Source organism: Phoxinus phoxinus (genome assembly GCF_949152265.1).
Source record: "Phoxinus phoxinus genome assembly, chromosome: 14".
NCBI classification, from domain to species: domain Eukaryota; kingdom Metazoa; phylum Chordata; class Actinopteri; order Cypriniformes; family Leuciscidae; genus Phoxinus; species Phoxinus phoxinus.
In genome coordinates this window covers 4,289,994-4,307,463 of record NC_136889.1, presented here as the reverse complement: position 1 = coordinate 4,307,463, position 17,470 = coordinate 4,289,994, and the positions used below count along the sequence as shown (strand labels likewise).

Sequence of the window (17,470 nt, the reverse complement as noted above, 5' to 3'; positions counted from 1 at the left end):
CATAAATATTATTTGCAAATATTTTAAATCATGAGCGTAGCTTGTGGGAAATATGCCACTAGATCGTTTTACAATTAATTTTCAACTCAAAAGTATATATGCATATGATATATTTGTAATGAATTTTACCCAATGTTCAAGACATGATTACGGCCTTTTTTCTAAAACCTTGGTTCTTGATACATTCTTTTAAAGGGATAGTTCACTTTAAAATAAAAATTCTGTCATCATATACTCACCCTCAAGTTGTTTCAAACCTGTATGAATTTCTTTCTTCTGCTGAACATAAAGGAAGATTTTTTGAAGAATGTCAGCAACCAAACAGTTACCAGGTCCCATTGACTTACATAGTAGGAAAAAAAATACTATGGAAGTCAATGGGACCTGGTAACTGTTTTGTTACTGACATTTTTCAAAATATCTTCCTTTGTGTTCAGCAGAAGAACAAAAATTCATACAGGTTTGAAACAACTTGAGGGTGAGTATATGATGACAGAATTTTCATTTAAAGTGAACTATCCCTTTAAGACCTTAGAAGACCTTAGAAGACCTTAGAAGTATGATAATGTCAAGAATGTCTTAGTCTCTCAGTATAAGATTCAGAGTGATCTTTAACGATGCTTAAATCGGCTGAAGTAACATCGGAATGGTAAATATGTGATCATTGCGAATACTTGCAACATTTTCTTTGCTTGGAAGCAGACCATCTCTTCCTGTCACTTCGCGTATAAATTGCACGATAAACACACTGCGTGCCATAGAGACGCATTACTGTGAGCCAGTGAGACGCTAATATGAGACTGACGGGAGAAAGTCTGAGGCGGTGATATTACATTGGTTGCATTATTTTTTTTCATGATAATGTCAAGATTGTTTTATTAAGTCTTTCTGTGCTTTATACACATGGCATCTCATTATCTTTCCTTCCCTGTTGTCTTTCTTATTGCCCTTTTTGTAGAGGCAGTACAAATGATGTAGGCCTGCACTACAAAATGAAAGTACAAATGAAGTATTTGGTCCAGACACACCTCTGATTCTCCTATTGCAGCACATGAGATTGGTGGTGATTATTTTACTTTTTAATAAAAGTATTAAAATAAGTAGCCTAATAATTGTTCATAAATATTCTAATTGATCTGGCAATTCGTTTTTTTAATGAAGTCTCAGAAATCTTTGAACTGTATTTGTATTTAGTCCTTTTCACTCAATACTCTAACAATTGCAGAAAGTCATGAATGTTTATGACGTTTAGAGAAATACAATGATTGACAAATATATCCAGCCATATTTACAACTAGCAGTTTAGTTTAGCGATACACAACAAGTTAGACAACCTTTCAGTCTCAACTCTAGCATAAATTTGTTATGAACATCGACTGTTATGATGTTTCTTTACAGTTTGATCTGTCAGATGATGCTCGAAATGAGAAGGTTGTAGGCTAGTCCTGAATGCAGCGAAAAGCGTTTGTCCTGCAATTCCTCTCAAGTACGAAGCAAGAAATCGTTCGTTGAGTTTTGCTTGTGGTGAGTGGGAAATTAAATACACTTTATAATTCTCGTTTTCGCTGTTTTCAGGTAGGCTACTAAAAAAAACCCCGACGCAAATGTATCAGCCAAGCCAGCGAAAACATATGCATGGTAAGTGAATTTCAACTACTTTGTACATTTAGTCTATATAATCACATTTGATCAAAATCGTGTCGATATCTGCTAGTTTGAGTAGACGGGAACGAAGATTCAGAATGATCATTTACGATGCGAATACTGTCAGATTAAGATACGGTTGATTAAATCGACTGAGGAAACATTAGGATGTTAAATGCAATCATTACAAATGGTTAAACATTTGTTTTTGCTTGAAAACTAAATGTTTCTGTTCTGTTAAAGATGTAAATTCAGTAAACTCCAGTGAGACGCTCTAGCGCCAGACTGCAGTGCGCGGCTGCGCTCTAGCGTCGAGGCTGCGTACTGCACGCGTAAACACTGGTGTTTCCTCTTGATACAGTGTAAAATATTAATATTTACTGTAATTTCATAATTAATAACTAATAATTAATAAAAATGAGGAACGCTTCACGAATTTGCGTGTCATCCTTGCGCAGGGGCCATGCTAATCTTCTCTGTATCGTTCCAATTTTAGTATATGTGCTGCCGAAGCAAGCACGAACTGAGAGAATCGAGGAGAGACATATATAGCCGGGACCCCTAGGTATGCGTCTCAGTGGTGGCAAGTGGATAAACCACTTATTCTATTCACTTGTGTCAAATAGGACTGTAAATCATGGTGATATGAACCTGGAAACCTATACAAACCATGATATTTTCAAATCAGTAGGTTTGTTTAGGTTTACCGTAGTATAATCCGAGCTCTCTAGACCATATATGCTAAGGAAGTCAGTCTCTACTAGCGGTGATAGGACGTCTCGGTGTGACGCAGAGACGCTCTTTGTCTCGTGTTACACGTCCTCCCCCACAGAATACGCAGAACTTCACCCGTCGGGGGGGAGGGCGTTAAACACGAGAGACAAAGAGCTCCTCTCTGTCTCAGCGAGACGTCCTATACTATAGCAGCTAGTAGAGACAGCTGGCTGCGTTTGCGTAAAGTCTACAGCTCCGATTATAGGCTACTATCACATTTACAGTCACATATAGGTGGTTTATCAGCTTGCAACCACTAAACCACATCCCGTGGGGTCCCGACAGGCTTCTTTTGCACATGGTCTACTGCTCAGGTTTGATCTGGCTCACAGACCAGGAAAGTGAAAACACCGTGAATGGGAATCACAAAACTCAGAGCAGCCGCTAGAAAGATTTGATCTGGTGTCAAGATCAACGGGGGTTATGTGCAACATACTTCCGTATTCAGGTCAAATATGTTGCACCGCTTCCGGTTCAGGTCTTTTGTATGTTTTTCTATTACTTTGAAGATGCCATTAAAGGAGCGACCGAAGATGAGCACAACCGATGTCCATCGCATTCGCAGATTACATTCGGATATTAAAATTTAATAAAACAGCAACACTTAAAATAACTAGCTTAACTTAAAAGTCCATAGATATCACGTCAGTTCACTCTGCTGTTGTTAACAGTTTCTCCGACAAGCGGATTTTTATCTGCGAAGCTTAATGTGGCCATGGGGTTTGATAATAAACCCATCAGAGTAATGCCAATGATGATGGTTAAATCAAAGGGGAGAAAGTACATGTTATGTCGAATATGACTAAAAACTGTCTAAACTGAAAAAGTAATGGGCCCGGAACAATATATAGTCAGGGTAACCTGAGAGATACAATAGTTTGAAATACAAGTTTCAAAAAGCAGCTCTAACAAGCCAATAGTGTCATTATACAGCTCAAGTGTGTTCTGTGTTGATTCGGTTCTGTTTAATAACGGTAAAGATAATCAATTGTGCATACATACTGTGTATACAATGTATTTGTGCACATACATGTACATGTGAGCTGTGTGACAGACTCACACTGAACAAGCTAAAGACACAAGATAGTAGTGTTTTACATTTGATTTGTCATATCCATGTGTAGTTTGGTGTGTATAACGGTTTGTGTGTAGAGTTAGAGTTACTATGCAACAACACCCTTTTTAGAAGAGTTAAAATAGTTTTGAATGAAGTGTTTGCTTTTGCATTAGTGTGATGTTTTGTGTGTAGGGTTTTGAGAAAAGGAGCCATAGTTTCAGAATTTCAATAAGCATAAAAAAACAAAAAAACAATAATAATAATAATAATATAATATATATAAATAAACTGTAAATAACACTCAAAAGACAGTCACTTGTCGCCATCTAGTGGTGTAATTGTTTTCCAAGTTTTGCCATCACAGGAATAAATTGTTTAAAGTATTTTAAAACCGGGAAAAACAAGTTATTTTAATATTATTAATATTAATTTACAATATTACTGTACACAGTATTTTTGATCAAATAAAAGCTTTCTTGGTATTAAATGTTAAAAAGGCAACAACAAAAAAGTCAAAAAGTCACTCACTTGTACTGGTCAAAAAGATACTCAAAAGACACTCACTTGTCGCCATCTAGTGGCATAATTAAGTTTTCCCACTGTCTTAAAAATAACTCACCCTGAGAAATATTCAGTTTTACTAAAAAAAGAAGAAGAATTATTTACCCCTTAGTGGCCATATAATGATTCTGATGTTATACGAATAATGAATTTGCAAAGAACTTTTCAACATTTAGCACTAGCCATATTAAAGTAGACCATTGGCATTATTTGAGGTACGATCAGTCGGCGTTCTTTATTGTGTGATACTTTGACATCTTTTTTTGACAAAATTGTTTACTGCAATTATATTGACGAGCGCGAGGAGGAAATTAACAAAAAAATCTCCTTTTGTTATTGATTGCCTCGGAACAATTTAACCAAGCGTTCGAAACGCCACACGCTGGTGTCTAATGATGTCTGTTAAGACGAGACCTATTATTAACTACTATTATTACTTTTATTTATTCTAATTTCTAATTAAAACGTATACAAATGTATAAAACTGATCAGAATCAACCTTTTCTGAAGACATTCCTTTTCTCTGCAGCCTATGGAAATATGTAAAGTGTTATCATGAATGTGTATAATCTGATACATGTTTGGATATATTGCTTAATGGCAACATTTCTTGGCTTAAATGTGCTATAGAAGTAAATTTAACGGGCTGATTGAAAAATAAATTGTAAAGGTTTGTTTGCAAACTCCACCCAAGTAAAGACATGTTACCAATTATAATATATAAGATGTAATGTAACAATCTAGTCTTACAAGGACCTGGAAGCAGACCATCTCTAACTTCGTTGTTGTCATTTTATTTTTCTATAGGAAAGAATGATGATGTCCAGATGTTTTGAAGGGTCATCAAGGGATACCTGGAAGCATCTGATCCTCAAAGCCCCTGCAATCAAAGTTCATACTGACTAAGCATACATAAAAAAAACGTATGTATAATATAATTATTACATTCACCAAAGCTTCATTTATTTTAGGCTTTATTTATTTAATGAACATCTCAGCAACTGCAATTAAAACTCACATTTTTGGAAAGATGATCTTTCCAACAAAAAAAGTGCAGGTACAATAACTTGTTTGTAATAAATATCTTTACCACAAATCCTCATCAACAATCTCTTCTTCCTCTTCTGTGAGATCATCTATATTTAAAAAAAATGAAGCATGCATGTAAAGAGATTGAGACACTAGAAACAAGAGGCACTACTTGATTTCCTAAGTAGTGTGGTTATTAAAACTTTTGCCACAGCGAAAACCAGAACCAAAGCATAAGATAATGGCATATAATATAATAATAATAGAATGATGTACTTACCATCCTGGAATATTTGGACATCAGCAACTAAAGACAGACACACATTAACTTACAATGTGAAATTTCTCTTGAATAAATGTATGTATATGATTTAAACTCATTTCAGTCAGCAGTCTTTATAATACACCCTTATGGCATAATTTAAATCAGTCAGTGCCTCACAATAATGTCCACTCTCAGGCATATTAGTAATACCCCAGAAGTAAATATCGCTAAAAATGCAAGTTCAGCTCTTATTTACATGAATGGGGAAAGATCGAACTGCCAACAACAACAAAAAAAGGCTAAAAGACATTGAAAATTTAATTTTTACCTTCGTATAATATTTCACGCATGTGTTCTTCACAGACTTCATCCAGTTGGCTTTTCAGCTCTGAGAGCGTTTGGTTTACTCTCTGAAATGTCAGGTTATTAACATCCCTGGATGAATTGTTCGGGAAAACTCCAGAATAGAAGCAGTAGTACTTCTGCAACTGAAAAAAAAAAAAAAATCAGAATCAACAATGCAGCATTTCATGAAAAAAAAAAAAGAGCCATCCTCTAGATATTTTTCACCACCTTGAAAAAATAAACGTGATTGTCAGTGCATAAAAGTGGCTCCACTTTACAATTGTCCTTCTGTAGTTTAACAATCTCCTGCTCCAGCATCTGTATGTGATTCTCTGCATCTCGCACTTCCTTGTTCTCCTGAGCTCGGATCTTCTCTCTCACCTCGGCTTGTATGTTCTGAATGGAGCGGATGATCTCGGTGAAGATGTGGTCACTGTTCTCCACGGCTGCCTGTGCAGAGCGCTGTCACAACACACACACACACACACACACACACACACAAAACACTTGGTCAACATTTTGGTAACACTTTACAATAAGGTCCCATTAGTTAATGCATTAACCAACATTAAACAAACCTGTTGTTGGTTGTTCTAGTTTGCTCTGGAAAATTAAATATTTTAACTTTTTATTTTAATGTATTGATAAATGTTGAAATTAACATTAACTGAGAAAGTGCTATAAAGGGTTAGTTCACCCAAAAATGAAAATAATGTCATTAATGACTCACCCTCATGTCGTTCTAAGCCCGTAAGACCTCCGTTCATCTTCGGAACACAGTTTAAGATATTTTAGATTTAGTCCGAGAGATTTCTGTCCCTCCATTGAAACTGTATATACAGTATACTGTCCATGTCCATAAAGGTAATAAAAACATCATCACAGTAGTCCATGTGACATCAGTGGGTTAGTTAGAAGTTTTTGAAGCATCGAAAATACTTTTTGGTCCAAAAATAACACAAAATAAGACTTTATTCAGCATTGTATTCTCTCCCGGGTCTGTTGTGAATCTGCGTTCACGACTCCGCAGTGACGCTGCTGATGTAAGACGTTGATGACGTGTTATCTGGTGCGCCCGAGCTTCGTTTACAGTCTGAGGGAGACGCACGCTATATTCAAGCTATTCTACTTTGTATGCGTGGATATCATTTTTTTAATGGTGCGTAAATGTGCATGTCGCGGATGAGACACTTTTACAGCGTGCGTTTCCCTCAGTCTATAAATGAAGCTCGGGCGCACCAGAAATACACGTCATCAGCGTCTTACGCCATCAGCGTAACTGTGAAGGATTGACAACAGACCCGGGAGAGAATACAATGCTGAATAAAGTCTTATTTTGTGTTATTTTTGGACCAAAAAGTATTTTCGATACTTCAAAAACTTCTAACTAACCCACTGATGTCACATGGACTACTTTGATGATCTTTTTATTACCTTTATGGACATGGACAGTATACTGTATATACAGTTTCAATGGAGGGACAGAAAGCTCTCGGACTAAATCTAAAATATCTTAAACTGTGTTCCGAAGATGAACGGAGGTCTTACGGGCTTAGAACGACATGAGGGTGAGTCATTAATGACATTATTTAAATTTTTGGGTGAACTAACCCTTTAAAATATTTGTATTATTATTAGTGCATGTTAACAATTTCTTCTATTGATCCATAATCTTTATTAATAGGCAGGATCAACTCCAATCTAAGCCATTCAATGGTCCTGCAGTGAAATTATGGAGGAACTAAAGAGTTTCTATTCGCTTCAGTTTTTCAGGTTAGTCCCTGCTGGTAGTTTCCGTAATACAGTAGCACCATCTGGCTGCATGCTGACAGACAATATTAAGTCTGATCTCATGACAAATAAATGCAAATCATTTTAGTCCCTTCTAAACAATTAAAAATAGAAATGAATCTGCAGTTATGTAGCAGCAGATTCCAAGTGAAACCAGTGGCACCAAAAGAGAGTTTTATTTTCTCTCATACAGACAAACATATCGCCAAATTATATTCTAGCAAATTTTTCCAAATATATTTGTTAGGACAGTAGAGATAGACCGAAAACCGTAAGAGAGGAACGGGACCAAGAAAAGAACCACAGACTTTATTTTAACCAGCACAACTATGTTGTTAGCATTTATCCGTTAGGCCTTTCTTATTATAGCCATTTCTCATCTTGTTCAAACCCTCATTTTAGCGGTCAACGACACCTACCTTAAAAGAGATCACAGCTTTCTTGCACTGATGAACCTCCTTCTTCAAGTCAGTGGTTTTCTGAATTAAATCCCTCTTTTTTATTTTCAGTTCCTCCTGTGGATGAATTTACAATCAATAAGAATCCCGTTCTTAAAGGACAAGTTCGGTATTTTACACTTAAAGCCCTGGTTTCAGATCGTTTCTGATTAAATAGAACGGTTAAGTTTAAAATTTGGACAGATGATGCTGTCCAGAGAATTTTCGTTTTCTTTCACTTCCCTATTCGTAAGTGAAATTTCGAAAAAATTCCCCATCGTAAGTGCACATTGATGGCCTAAGACACGAAACAACCGGTTTGTGTGATAAAACGAATAGTATTTATATCATTTTTATCTCTTTTACACAACCACGTCCAAGTGATCTGTTTACACCGGATTTCTTCCCCGGTAACTAATCTAACCGCCTTCGATTGGACGTTGCATTTTTAAACTCAGCAGAAACGTGTGTGATTGGCTGTACGGCTCAACGTATGCCTTTGATTGCCCTGAACAATGAAGCGAGTAGTGTGTCAAGATAGAAGGCTTACAAATTGGGAATAAGTGAAAACTCAACACTCCCGGATGAGTTTGCGCGAGCTTAGGCCATCAATGTGCACTTACGATGGGGAATTTTTTAATTTGGACTTTTCTCTGCATGCTATTAGAGACATCTCTGCATGCTTTTGGAGACAGTATATATACCTGCATTATATGACTGACAGACAAGAACGGTTTGACCTAAAAATATCAAAACTGAAACTACTGCGGAGACAAAGACACCTACATCTTGGATGCACTTCAGGTAAGCTAAAACATACCAAAATTGAATTTCAAAGTGAACTATCCCTTTAACCGTTCTATTTCATCAGAAACGATCTGAAACCAGGGCTTTAAGTGTAAAATACCAAACTTGTCCTTTAAGCAACTGTTGAATACTGGATAAAAGTTTCTTAATCAGAAGTTAGTAGAAACATCTCAATGAAGTGCATGTAATTGAGAAACAATCTTCATACAGTATATATGACATAAAATGACCTCATCTTACCTGTTGTTTCACCATTTCAGCTGCAGCTGAGACTGTTGTATGTCCACTGTGCTGATTCCCCATACAAACAACACAAATACACTTCCGGTCATTGTAGCAGTAAATCTCCAGTGCTTTATGATGTTGAGGGCAGATCTGATGCTGTAGATTTGGGGAAGCTTTGACCAGCTTGTGCTTTTTAAAAGCTTTAGACTCATAATGAGGCCGAACATGAGTTTGGCAGTAAGAAGCCATGCAAACTAAACAAGACTGGATGGCTTTTACTTTTATTCCTTTGCAAACATCACACGTCACAGGCCTAGCTGGAGCTTTCGGCTTCATTCCCTCTAAAATATCAGCCAGTACGGTGCTTTTGCTGAGAGCTGGTCTTTGGTTGAATGTTGTCCTGCATGTAGGGCAGCTGTAAACGCCTCTGTAAAAATCCACATCCCAGCATCTCTTAATACAGTCCATGCAGAAACTGTGCCCACAAGATGTAGTCACTGGGTTCTTAAGCAGAGTCAGACAGATCGGACATTTTAAATGCTTTTGAGTATGAAAAAGAGATTCCGCCATTTTGGGGTTTTCAAACCCAGTGGACGATTCACTGTAGAATAATAGCGGTTTGGAATATTTTGGAATCAGAATGGGAGTGGCTCCTGTACAAACAAGACAAAATTAATCATTATTTCCTACTTCAAGTTTCAGAAAATGTCACTATATATCTTCACCATCCTGAAAAGCACTATACATGCATTTAAAATTCAGAAACACATTTGCCCTACTGTAAATACACCTTACTGCTCAACTCTCAAAACAATCTCACACAATATCTTGACAAAGAAGTTGAGATATGCAGGCCTACTATATATTCAATTAAAGGGATAGTTCACCCATACATTAAAATTATCCCATAATTTACTCACCATCAAGTCATGTATATTACTTTTTTCTTTCAGCCAAACACAATCGGAGTTATTAAAATAAAATAAAAATGTCCTGGGTCTTACCAGCTTTATAATGGCAGTGAATGGGGGGTACAGATTTTGAAGCCCCCAAAAAGTGCATCTATCCATCATAAAAGTGCATCTATCCATCATAAAAGTGCATCTATCCATCATAAAAGTGCATCTATCCATCATAAAAGTGCATCTATCCTATCCATCATAAAAGTGCATCTATCCATCATAAAAGTGCATCTATCCATCATAAAAGTACTCCACACAGCTCCGGGGGGTTAATAAAGGCCTTCTGAAGCAAAGCAATCGATAAATATCCATATTTAAAACTTTATTAACTAAAATAACTTGCTTCCGACAGGCGGCTGTACACATCAATTTATGGCAAAAGAGTAACCCTTGACGTATTGAATGCGAAAGCGCAGACAGAGGACACAACAAAACAAAAACACCGATCACAAATTAGAAGTCTAAAATTCGAATTTTTAAAGAGAAATTAAGGATTTTTATAAAAGAGAAGAGGAATTTGAGTTTTGCCCAGCTCTATTCCTACGTCCTACGCCATACAGGGGTTACTCTTTTGGGGCAAGTCAACTTGCGTAGGCAGTCTGCCAGAAGCTAGTTATTTTAGTTTATAAAGTTTTAAATATGGAGTTTTTTTTTATACACAAACACAATTGCTTTGCTTCAGAAGGCCTTTATTAACCCCCCTGGAGTCCTATGGAGTACTTTTATGATGGATGCACTTTTTTTGGACTTCAAAAGCATTATTGGAAGAGCAAAGATATTTTTTAATATAACTCCGATTGGGTTTGTCTGAAAGAAGAGTCATACACACACCTAGGATGACTTGAGGGTGGGTAAATCATGGGATAATATTCATTTTTGGGTGAATGATCCCTTTAAGGGTGCTTTCACACTGGCTATTTAATTCGGAACAGGGCGTTTCACATAAACCGGTAGGCTAATGATAAAGTTGTCATCATCATGCAGACCTGAGTCCACCAGAAGGAGGTTCGGTTTCACTGGAAGTTCTAGAACTGTGGATCGATTCGCGTGAATGTGAAAGCAACTCAAACATGTGCACACTTGTTCAGGAAGCAAAAAGCCTGCATTTTAATTTAACAAAACAATGGAAGGCAAGGAAGTTTGATTATTTACATTTGATCCTTCGCTTTGCTGCGCATAACAGCACCAAATTGATATTAATAATAAAACGCGGTCTGTTTTCTATCATGCGACGTGCACGTTTGTGGGGAAGTAGGTTGAGGTAAAATGCACGAGGGTTATGGAATCAAACGAGTGTGAAACCAGATCAACGCTGCAGTCACAGACTGTCACTCAAACCGCAGGTAAACGTGCAAGGTATGAAAGCCCTCATAACAAATAACAATACAGCCATAAAATATTGAACCTGCTCATGTAAGCCTACACTAGAGAGGAAACACACCTTTCATTTTATTTTTCACTTATAGCCTACACTCAGTCTCAAACAACCTGTAAATGCGCGTTTTTAAATATAGTAGTCTAGTTTAATTCACCTTAGATCCAGTAGACTTAGAATCACAACTTGAATGGCATTCCACGGCTGTTGGGTTAACTTCGCGAATCACCGTCAGGTAAGCAGGTAAGGTAACAGTCACTCCACTCTACCGCGTTAATGAGCAAGTAAATATAGACCATTTGGGAGCATACGTCACTGCAGTTGCGCGCGCTGAGATAAATGGGTAGCAGATTCGAATCCAAGTTTTTTAGAGTCGACTCCGACTCCCACCGGATGATTCGAATCCACAGCATTTACTTTTCATCAAAAAAGGACCAGGAAAAATTTAGGCTGCGGTTAAATTAACATTTAGCTATTTAAAGCTGCTCTCTGTAACTTTTGGTGCTCTGGCGGTTAATAAACATAACTGCATGCGTCTTGCGGAAGAACATTGTAGCCGGAGTTACTTCTCTCTGTTTATAAACCAGCTCAGGTACTGAGCTACTCCGCAGTGGTACGAACCGAACCAGTCTAAAATAATCCGAATATAAACACTTATTAGGTGTTGGCGTAATGATTCAGGATAAGACAAAAACACTTTTGTGAAAATGGATTCATGATGTACTCGCTCATTATATAAATTTTGTTCAGATTAAACACAAAGTTAAAAAGTTACGAACTGGAGCTTTAAAGTAAAAGTTTAATTGCATTAACTTAATAGCCTAAACACGGGCTTTACCCCCTTCCATCATAAATCGTCGCTGTTTTAGTCACAGCAATTTTCCGAACATACGTACACAATAAATGAAATACGGTCATCACAAGCATATACAGGCTTAATGAGTTTATGCATTCAGCAATTAATTGGAATTTTTTATTACTTGGTCCGCCCGACCTGTAGGCCTATCCGCAGTATCATAACAAACAGGTGGATCATCACAATACTGTTGAATGAGCTTAACTTGCATTGAACCTCGAATATTCTTATAATCAAGGGGGCACTAAGGGAAAAAAATCATGAAATATATACAATTTTACATGATAAACATCTATCAGATTCTGCAAAGGGGATGAAAACTTATGCACCCAAACTGCATATTCTGTCTATGTACAGATTAGATTCCCCGGGCTTCTGTATGTGTTAGACTACGTGGCATCTCATCTTGTCCACTAGATGGCAGCACAGTCCGGGTTTTGCAGTGATTCTTTCCTTTCCTGTCCACCTCTTGAACATTACACAGGCCACATGCACCACCCATGACCTCTTTTATGAATACAAATCACCAGTAAATGACACATTTAGTGCCTGTCTCAAGTTCCCACAACTCTGGGTTGCCAGATTTCGATACTAAATCACACTCATAAACCAGAGTTCACGTGGGAGATCAGAGCGAGAGCATGCCTGTAAAAGTAACATCCATACCATTTCTTGTCTAAAAAGTGCAAATCAACATGCTCAGTTATTGATGAAATAAGTACAGGTTTCTGTGAGTTGGACCAGATTTAGGAATAGCAGGATGAGTGCGCTGGTTGACTGATTGTATGGAATCCAGATCCTCTCCATCCATATCAAAACAGGAGGGACGTGGCGTCGTGTTCAGGCTATCAGCGTGCAGATCTGTCACGACACCTCCTGTTGTGTGCTTTATCTGTGGATCAGTGTGAGGCTCAATGGGTAACCCGTAACTGCATGAGCGCTCACTGATTCAGAACACTGAGCAAGAAGAAACCCAACTTATTTTGATGCCGCTCTTTCCTTCAGATATGCTCAATTCATCATTCGATGTCTGTAATAACATGCTGTATGAACACAAATGGCTCAAAGACATTAGTGCAAGATCCTTGTGAGTTTAAGTTAAACACATATTTGAAAAACAACACATTTTGTCGCCTTCATATATGTAGGCCTACAAAAGTTTGGGGTCAGAACAATATTTTAAAAATGTTTTTTAAAGAAGTCTCTTGTTCACCGAGGCTGCATTTATTTGATCCAAACTACTCTAAAACTGTGAAATGTAGAAATACTATAATATTTCTTATATAATATATTTTTAAATTATTCCTGCAATGCTGATTTGCTGCTCAAGAAACATTGTTATCAATGCTGAAAACAGTTGAGTTGCTTAATATTTATGTGAAAAACCATGATACTTTATGATTCTTTGATGAATAGAAAGTTGGGAAAAAAAACATTATACCTGTCTTTAGATCATTTTACTGGTTCCTTGCTGTATAAAAGTATTCATTTCTTTAAAATCTTACTGATCCCAAACAATTTTATGGTATATGTCTTAATATTTTCGATCAAATTTTAAACTCAAAATTATAAAGATGAAATCATGGTTTGTTTTACATTATGAGTGGGTTTGCTTGTGACATTTTGGTTACATTAAAAACTATAGGAGCTTATTAAGAAATATTCCATGTGTTTCTTTACCTTTTCACTTGAAAAACATGTCTTCCTGGGAATTTATTAACTAAAGCCATTGTCCACAATGACATTATACAGGAAGTAACATTATTTTTTATGGGAATTAACTAAGAGGTCAAGTTTTGGCTCTTTATTAACTTTATTAACCAACTTTACCTCTTTAGAAAATGTTAGGCATGAATGAATCAAGTTAAAGTGCCTGATCAAAGCAGATTTTTGAAAGTCTGGTAAATGTTTTTATAGCAATACTTATTTAAATTACAACTCAAACATATTCAAGTTCAAAAGGTACTTCATAACAGGAATGAGCCATTTATGAATACACAGTGAATATAAAGGTACCCTGTCTTCATATATACAGGCCTGAAACATGCAAACTCAGGGGAAAGACACACACACACAAACACAAACACAGACAGTCATTTCTCCCACAATGTTTCCACAAGCATATCATCTTAACACACCTAACCCGGTAACCCATTAAAAAAAAAGCAGTATGCACAGCTGGTTTAGGTAACTTAAACCCTTAATGTAGAAAAAACTATTAAAGAAATGTGATTCATAGTGACTCAATGTTGTTTCAGATGCAGATGGGGCTCCAGGAGCAGCGAATGGGACCAACAATTACTAAACACTCATAAAACCGACCTCGATGTAAATGAGGTATGAGGAGGCCCTTCTAAAACAGAACATACTTGCTATTTTATTCGACAATATAAATTCCCAGCCGACAATATAAGTGCCAGGGTGGGCTGTGAGAGCCAAATTTCTGAAAACGTCCTCTCAAATACAGTAAAACCTCTTACAACTAAGTTGTCAATATGATCCTCATTAGTAAAAAAAAGAAAGGGTTTATAAATGGGCCAAATAACTTCTCAAATAAAAAAATATGCCTATAAGGTCACTAGACGAGTATATACATTTACTAGAGCATTCTGGGTAGTTGCTTCCCAGCTAACAAAAATACGTCTTCATTGAGTTGTGGAGTTATTGAGTTACAAAATGTTATTTCTGAATGCAGTCTTGAATGAACATTCAAAACGTCCAATTTTTTCCAATGTTTAAAAAATGTTTTTTGGCTATGTCAATGTTACGGGAACATTCCATTTTTTTTTTGAATTTTGAAAACATGACGAGAATGAAACGAGTAGTAACGTTTAAAAAAAACTTTAGGCAAACACGCAACTAAATGATTCAGGTAAAAAACTTTTCATGAATGATGTATAAATAATGTTTTTGTGCTAACTTTTTAAGAACATTACTAAAGACCAGAAAACTTTGAAACAAATATTGTGTTGCCGTTACTGGAAAGAACGCCTGTTCATATCTTTCCCGGGAACATTGCCACAACATTAAAGTTCTGAGAAAGTTCCCCATTATGTTCCCAGCTGTGAACGTTCCCATAACTTTCACTAACGATATGCAAAAGTTATGTAAATGTTATTAAAAAACTTTCCTGAAATAATGTTTCTGGAACGTTTTTATAATTTTTACGGAGTTAAAATACATTCTCGTAACGTTGAGAGAAAAACGTTCTTAGAACAAAAATTTTAGAACGTCCTTTTGATGTTATTTGTTCTTGACTGATGTTCTCATAATGTTGAGTGAAAAACTTCTTAATACGTAAAAAACCTTCAGAAATAACGTTTTCCTAACATAATGAGAATGTTAGCAAAACGTTCTGACAGCTTATTTTTGTTATCTGGGTTACCGGGTTCTGTAATATTTTGGTCTTTTAAAATGGTTCGGGTCATTCAGTGTCATTTTTTCTCCTGTTTTATCGCCCACCAGGTGAAAAATCACAAGTTTGATTGCTTAGTAAAGAAACAGCACACATCTTTTTCAAAAATTCACGTGATTTGATCAGCACAGAAGTTTAATACTTAATACAAAGTTCTGAAATGAAACTCTAGATGGCGCAGGTCTTTTACTCAATCTGCTTGCAATCACATCATCTCTATAGGGCACAGCTGATTGGTTCCTGCTGTTTCTGTAGCCAATGAGCTCGCTTCTCAACCTTCAAATACATAGCAGATGCAGTGCGCTTTCAGAAGCCCTCCACCTTCCCCAGCTCCACCTGTATAAATCTGCTACGGGTAATTCTTGTATACGCTATATGTGACCCTGGACCACAAAACCAGTCAAATAGGCAATAGCCAACAATACATTGTATGGGTCAAAATTATCGATTTTTTGTTTTATGGCAAAAATCTCTGTTAAGTAAAGATCATGTTTCATGAAGATATTTTGTAAATTTGCTACCGTAAATATATAAATATTTATTTTTGTGAGTGAATGCAGCACAATCGTGAACATAAATGGACAACTTTAAACGTGATTTTTCTCAATGTTTCGATGTTTTTGCACCCTTAGTTTCCAGATTTTCAAATAGTTGTATCTCTGCCAAATATTGTCACATCCTAACAAACCACACATCAATGGAATTTATTCAGCTGTCAGATAATGTCTACATCTCAATTTTAAAAAACTGACTGGTTTTGTGGTCCAGGGTCACATATTGTACAGCAGCGGCACGACTTGCTAACAGCAGCGTATCATGTTTGTATTGGCTGTAGCAAGTCCCGTACTTGCTCTGAAGAAGCAGCAGCAGAATAGCATATCTAAGACCAAATATATCAACACTTTCATATCCATTACCATGCCAAACACGCCGAGAGTTGTCATGATAGAGAAATACCATCAGAGGTTTGTTCAGATCGCTGCATGAGCCTTAGCAAATACCACTGATTTGCTTCAATTAAGAACACTAGAAGCCAGTAAAAGGTACAAATGAATATGTTTATCACTTTTTCTGTCATCAAAGGCAAATGACTTTCATGCCTGGACTAATAAAATCCCCCTCAGCTGTCATGCTCCTGATTCACACCGCACATATTTCATGTAGAGGCTGTGGTCTTCAAGCAGGTCCAGTTTCAGACCTTTTGAAGTTTTTCATATAGGGAATAAATCCCAAGTTCAGGCAGATTAATTTAGTGTATTTTGGAGAACTCAGAGCAGTGAAATATCTCAGTGTTTTTACGGCTTCCGTTCTTGTGTCTGTGTGTTGTGGGGAATTCTGCTTGGACGATTTCTGACAGCCCTCGTGACAATAGCGCAGCAAAAAAAAACACTAACGGCCTCAGATTTTTAAGAAAATATTAAAACAAATATTATAATAGCAAATCTTTTCACCTACATTCTCTAGATGTCTTAGGGGACAAATGATCCGTTTGAATATTTGGCAGTTAGTTCGTCATCATGTCAGCCTGTGAAAATCTAAACCAGTCGGTGGCTGTGTTTTTGCTGGTATTTGGTTTCTGGTTGATCTCTGAGCATGAGAATTTATTGCTCCACATGAAAAAACTTGCCTGAACTGAATGTTAAAATATTTTAATAATAAAAAATTATCAACATAATTTTTTTAAGGCAAATTATTCACAGAATGCATATGATGATTGGTAACCTGATAGACGGACGGACGGACGGACGGACGGACAGACAGTCAGAAAGACAGACAGACAGTCAGTCTGACAGACAGACAGTCAGTCTGACAGACAGACAGACAGACAGTCAGACAGACAGTCAGACAGACAGACAGACAGACAGACAGACAGTCAGACAGACAGACAGTCAGACAGACAGACAGACAGACAGACAGTCAGAAAGAC

The 17,470-nt window shown here is 36.8% G+C and overlaps 1 protein-coding gene and 1 long non-coding RNA gene across 13 annotated transcripts in view; one reads left to right on the top strand and one right to left on the bottom strand.

The window, feature by feature from the left end:
- Positions 1-974: 974 nt before the first annotated feature.
- Positions 975-5,044, top strand: LOC307009936. Its single transcript, XR_013800131.1, has 4 exons — positions 975-1,063; positions 1,399-1,486; positions 1,576-1,638; positions 4,844-5,044. It is a non-coding gene; the product is annotated as an uncharacterized lncRNA (long non-coding RNA).
- LOC307009934 (E3 ubiquitin/ISG15 ligase TRIM25-like) overlaps positions 4,155-17,470 on the bottom strand; it is an 82,520-nt gene continuing 69,204 nt past the window's right edge. For 2 of the 12 annotated variants that reach the window (XM_079634170.1, XM_079634166.1), the window contains exons 3-9: positions 8,951-9,588; positions 7,886-7,981; positions 5,904-6,137; positions 5,659-5,818; positions 5,346-5,372; positions 5,127-5,172; positions 4,155-4,916 (exon numbers count right to left, since the gene is read on the bottom strand). In XM_079634170.1, the coding sequence (XP_079490296.1) occupies positions 4,880-4,916; positions 5,127-5,172; positions 5,346-5,372; positions 5,659-5,818; positions 5,904-6,137; positions 7,886-7,981; positions 8,951-9,505 (1,155 nt within the window). In that variant the 5' untranslated portion in view covers positions 9,506-9,588 and the 3' untranslated portion in view covers positions 4,155-4,879. Of the gene's footprint in view, positions 4,917-5,054; positions 5,173-5,345; positions 5,373-5,658; positions 5,819-5,903; positions 6,138-7,885; positions 7,982-8,950; positions 9,589-9,939; positions 10,019-10,147; positions 10,181-11,429; positions 11,904-17,470 lie in introns of those variants that run through there. The other 10 variants (XM_079634171.1, XM_079634164.1, XM_079634163.1 and 7 more) reach the window with 9 other exon arrangements.